At 32.7% G+C, this 5896-nt stretch overlaps 1 protein-coding gene across 5 annotated transcripts in view; it reads right to left on the bottom strand.

Moving 5' to 3' along the window:
- Nucleotides 1-4513: 4513 nt before the first annotated feature.
- The window catches only part of LOC106468901 (multidrug resistance protein 1-like), a 96363-nt gene continuing 94980 nt past the window's right edge, over nt 4514-5896 (bottom strand). For all 5 annotated transcript variants that reach the window (XM_022397266.1, XM_022397267.1, XM_022397270.1 and 2 more), the window contains 2 exons: nt 5494-5640; nt 4514-5123 (listed from right to left, as the gene is read on the bottom strand). In XM_022397266.1, the coding sequence (XP_022252974.1) occupies nt 4923-5123; nt 5494-5640 (348 nt within the window). In that variant the 3' untranslated portion in view covers nt 4514-4922. The remainder of the gene's footprint in view (nt 5124-5493; nt 5641-5896) is intronic.

Genomic DNA, 5896 nt, shown 5'->3' with positions numbered 1-5896 from the left:
AATCAGTCACAAGAACGTCGAATCTGAATCACTTGAAAAAACACGGGGGTGCTTAACTTTTTTCCAAGTGTATATATACATAGGGAAAAAAATTAAAATTTTAACGAAAAGTAGGGATTGTTGGTTATTTGTAGAATTGCTATAAGAAGTATCCAAAACAAAATAAATGCTGCAATAAAAAGTATACAAAGAAGAAGACAGTAAATATCCTTCTTTGCATACCACACAACTTTCTAAAAACAATAAGGCACATGAAGATTATAGTCCACCAGGGTGTAAATACTGATTAATTTTCAACAGAACTGTATAGAATTTTGTACACCTAATAGAAATAATTATTTTTTTATTGGATGCCTATTTTAGAACAAGTTTTAAATGTAGGTGTCATAACTAAGCATCTCCATAATTAAAACATTAACATATTTTTAGTCATACAACTTCATCAAGTGCTATAATCTAGTGTGGTGCAGTGATGGAACTGATACAAAAAACACAGTCATTTGTCCAGAATTCAACCTGCACTTGACAAGACATTAATGCTAAGAGGGTCAGTATTCAATAATGGTTTTGAAACTATGGCCACGTGGCTATTCACATTCCAACAAGTGATGTGAGTGAAGGAGAAGTGGTTGAAGCTGGCTGGTATAGCTACTGTTACTTCAGCTGCACTCATATGAGAGTAAATTCATGGTAACCAGACATTTCAGATCATCAGTAAAATGTTGTGCAGAAAATCACAACAAGGAATAGTGTAATACTGCCAGCGTGTCTGCAAAATCAGATGACTGCTTGGGATGGGCAACAGTTATTCCTTATAATATAGACACATAATACACCTATGACAGAGTAACATACGACTGCCTTTAACACTTGAGATACCTTGTATGAAAATTTTGTGATATCATTTGGTTTCTGTAACACTTATGAGAGGCTGATTAGAGCCTAAACTGAGGGAGTGCAGCACTAGAAATGTCTCATCTATATGGATGCCATGTTAGTGCTTGGCTGCAAGTTACTATTCTGCTGTGTAAAATAGTGTTTAAACGGATGAAGATAGAGCAGACTTGATATTAATGTCAGGAAAGTGTGCATTTAAACATAAGCTTGTAGGGTTTCTAGGTCATTTAGTAGGCAGGGGGTAGAACTTACAATGATGATGCAAAGACTGCAATTGTAAAGGACTGGCCCCAGCCTATGACTGAAATTGAAGTAAAAAAATTTTATTATATTATTAGTGTTTTGTAGTCAATTTTTCAAAGATGGCCTCACTGTTTATCAAAACACAATATCACCTTCTTTTTTTTTGGTTAGAAAGTTCATTATATGAGTAGATCATAAGTAAGTGAAACGGCTTATGAAACTTAAGAATTCAGAAAGCATGACTGCATGTTGTATTACAATGTGCATGAGTACAACACACTACAGTGCGAGTTGTTCAAGAGAAGAGTTCAGTATGCCCAGGAAACTCAGGTAGATAAAGTTAACTGATATGGTCTGGGCACTGCCAATCATTTCACTAAATGGGCCAAAGCTGTTCATTGATTGAAGCTTCAGTGTAGTACAGCCTGCCACAAGGGATTTATCCAGCTCTGTTGAATCAAATAATGGAGTTTACTGTCACTTTTATAATGTGTCTACAATTGAAAGGGCAAAGAAATAACAGAGACATCACTTTTCAGATCATTAACTCTTTAACCTGGATTGTTTTCCCAAATGTCAAGAAACTGTCCATTTATTGAATATTCATAGATTGGATACTGGATGGACTGGACGTAAGAGAAATGAGGAGCTTCAAAAGAAGCAAGTGAAAGACCTAGATCTAGCCATGATGCTACTTTTCATACAGGCAAACACAGTACAGGTACTCAAAACATCTGGCACTTGTATGAACAGCTACATGTACAGGATATTGTACTGTATTACTGCTATGTACCACGTTAGTGTGGTTTCCAGCCTGTGATTCAACTAGAAGTACTGGGGTCTCTGAGGCAAAGCATATTTTGCAAGATGTAAGGATTGGAGGGTCAAAGAATACTTTGTATATTGTAGGATGTAAGAAACAGAGGTTATCAGTGTGTATCAATGGTCCTTCTGGCTGCTCTGGTATTGAGATGCTATATAAACATTACTGTGCGAGTTGTTCAGAAGAAGAGTTCAGCATGCCCAGGTAATACAACTAGATAAAGTTAACTGATATGGGTTGGATATTCCCAATGATTTCATTAAGTGGGCTAAAGCTGTTCATTGGTTGAAGCTCCAGTGCAGTCAATCACTGGTAAGTTAGCTGCAGAGCAGATAGCATGACTTGGAGCACCTTGAGAAATCCATACAGATCAAGGAGCAAACTTCAAAAGTCAGTGTGTTGAAGAAAAGAACTTCACCATACCATTTTCAGCTTTGGCTGAATGAGTTCTATAGATAGTCAAGCACAGAACACTAACAGTTGGTTTGACTGTTAATGATCTCTTGCCTAGGAATTCTAATACACCCAGAGGCTTAAAGGATTTTATGGACTTTACTTTCCAAACACTCAGGAGGGACTTCTTTAACATAGGGAGATGTTTACATGAGATACAACCTGTGACTCCTTGTATGTGTGATTTTATATCATATCCACATGAGGCCATATGTCAGGTGTGAAAGGTTTGTACAATCTTTCATGTGTACAGTGACAGAACTGCCCTCTTAGACAGCATAGGAAGTAACTTTGGCTACAAAATATTGAAATGGAAAGGTTCTGTTACATTGTATTTTACCTTTGTTTATATATATTTCATCTTACAAGCAGTAATAGATTTGTTAAACCTTAGTACAGCAGAGACATTACCACAAGGGGTATGTCCAGTTCTGTTGTATTTTACCTTTGTTTATATATATTTCATCTTACAAGCAGTAATAGATTTGTTAAACCTTAGTACAGTAGAGACATTACCACAAGGGGTATGTCCAGTTCTGTTGTATTTTACCTTTGTTTATATATATTTCATCTTACAAGCAGTAATAGATTTGTTAAACCTTAGTACAGCAGAGACATTACCACAAGGGGTATGTCCAGTTCTGTTGAACAAAATAATGGGGTTGACTGTCATTTTTATAATGTGTCCACAACTGAAGGGGAAAAGAAATATCAGAGATATCACTTTCAGACCACAAACTTTTTAACTGCACCTTGTTATCCATAGATTCGCAACCTGCATATATATATTTATGTACATAAATATGTCAATAGTATTGTTTCTATTTGTGAAGTATTATATTTCAATCTTGGAATTATTTTTTTTTTTGTAACAGCATCTTATAACACACAATCACTATTCAAACTAGCTCTACCACTGTATTCTAAGTCTCACTTCTTTAAGTTAAGAATAAAAGATAGAGACAAAATAATGTTATTGACAAAGAGAAGACAGTCTTGAATGTCAGAGAAACTTTTACTAAAACTCTGTTAATTCTAAAGTTTAGCCAGAAAAAATTGGCTTGGTGAAAAATGTAGGTCAAACAAAGGTTACAATCATTAAACTACATGTTTGTTAACCAAACTTGTAACACTCACACCTAAAAAATGTAATCAAGCAATATTTATACTTCAATAAATCATCATATTTTAAATAACACAAGTACTACAGCAAAACATCTGCATTTCCTCTTAAAGTTTCTGTGATATACGAATTAAATTTACTTGTCAGAACCACTTATTATTAAATTCATATATAAATTGTTGCCTGATCATTTAAATTATTTTTTTTCCATGCAAGGATTTTATTTAAACTTTGGCAATCTGATTATTTTAGGTACAGAAATTATTTTACAGTCACTTATGCAAGTATTAGATCATTGTGAAATAAATACATTCTTTATACATTACAGCTAACTTTTCTATAGATGAATTTCATTCATACTCACCATGCAGTCATAAGTTTCATGTAAAAATTGCTCTGTTTAAATTAATTTCTACATCGTATTTTTGAATTTTTTTCTTTGACACACGTTTTAACAAGAAAAAATAAGACAATGATACAAACATGTCAGGAATCATTGTAGTTGGCAACATTTCTATGTCCAAATTAAAAAAATATATATAATCAGTCTTGAAATATAGATTTTGGTATCAAAACGAAGTCATTCAAGTAACTGACATAGAAACATAAATTTCTAGTACTATTAAAGGGTCTGAAAACCTATTTTTCAATTTATGTGGGTGTTTAAACAAAGCAAACATTATATTTTCAGTTAAGAGTTCATACACAGTTTTAATAATATAAGAAAACAATCATTTATACAAGTTTTTCCCAATGGCATATATGAACCATAGCAATTCATATTACGATTTTAAACATTTAGAAAAGAAGGTTTTTGTACAAACTGTTAATTCACTCTTATTAAACATAAAGCACCATTCCCAAAAGTCTGGACAAAAATAACAAAATACAATATAATGTGAAATAATGATGACAAGAAGCACAAAGAACATTCAACATCATATTTACACTGAAAATTTATTAAAATATTAGAAAAATAATACAAGCTATTCATATTATTACACAGTAATGAAATACATATATATCACTTAAGTACATCACAGCGTGAAATATAATTTGTAATCATGAATAGGATATTCGGTTGTAAGAATCAAAAGCGTAAAAATATTTTGTTCAAACTAATTTCAAGTTAGAAAGATAGAAAAAATAAAAACAAATGAAAAAATTGGTGAATTATATCCCACTCTAAATTTTCTAAAAAAAATTAACTTCCAGGATTGGTAAAAGACCAGATAAATTTCTAAAACATATTGCTTAGTTGCCCTTGTTAAGAAAAGACTCACACCACTTCGTACAGAATCAGGAAAGTCCTAATCTTTGAGGTATACAATAAAGCTTACATATTTTGTCTATCAAAATTAAACTTCCATTTTGCTCAGATTATCACTTTATGATTCTCTGTCGTTTAGTAAGATGATAATAAACACCTTTTTTAAGTAGTAATTGTTCATGAGTGCCCTGCTCTACAACTTTCCCACGGTCAATTACAGCTATACAGTCAGCTCCCTGGATTGTTGATAGACGGTGGGCAATGACAAGGCAGGTACGACCTTGTTGTGCTTGGTCCAATGCTTCTTGTACAAGCTTTTAAGGAAGAAAGAAGTTAGTAATGTCAATATCTTTGTTACTGTGAAAATGCTATGATTTATGAATAAATGTTTTCCATTTAAATGATATATATTTGCAATATTATATCTGAATCATAAAAGACTTTTTCTCAAAACATGTCTCATCTTTAAAATAAAGTTTCTCATTCAACATCAAATTTCATTGATCTTGCTATTTAGTACTGTCTCACAGTTGTGATGTTGGATCCTTAGATGGTGAAAATTTTAGTCACTACATGTGGAATAGTTAATGTCAACACTAATCATAACCTTTAACTTTTAATTATTATCAACATCTCAGTATAGATTATACAATGTAACTATGACCAAACTATAATTTTTGAAACCTTTTCACTTTCAGTATCGAGGGCTGATGTTGCCTCATCCAAAAGCAGAATCTTAGGGTTGCGTACAAGAGCTCGGGCAATTGCAATCCTTTGTTTTTGTCCACCTGATAGCTGTGTCCCTCGCTCTCCAACCATTGTATTGTATCCCTGTAACAACAAAAAGTTCCTGAAAGTTGCAGACAGTTAAAATTAATGTTTAAAATGAAAAAGACTACAGAAATAAGTCTGTGAGAAGGAAAAAAAACGTCTCTCTCAACTATTTTTATTGCAGGTTGATATTCAGTAGGTATAAACATAGCAATGTTGTTACACACAACAATAACACTTTTGTTATGTTTATTAGCTCCTATGCTAAAAATCAGATGGCCGATTTAAGGTTTAAATTTATATAAATTGACGATTC

Source organism: Limulus polyphemus, unplaced genomic scaffold (assembly GCF_000517525.1).
Source record: "Limulus polyphemus unplaced genomic scaffold, Limulus_polyphemus-2.1.2 Scaffold3209, whole genome shotgun sequence".
NCBI lineage: Eukaryota > Metazoa > Arthropoda > Merostomata > Xiphosura > Limulidae > Limulus > Limulus polyphemus.
Note: the sequence above shows the minus strand (reverse complement) of the source record. Positions and strands in the feature narration are given on the sequence as shown.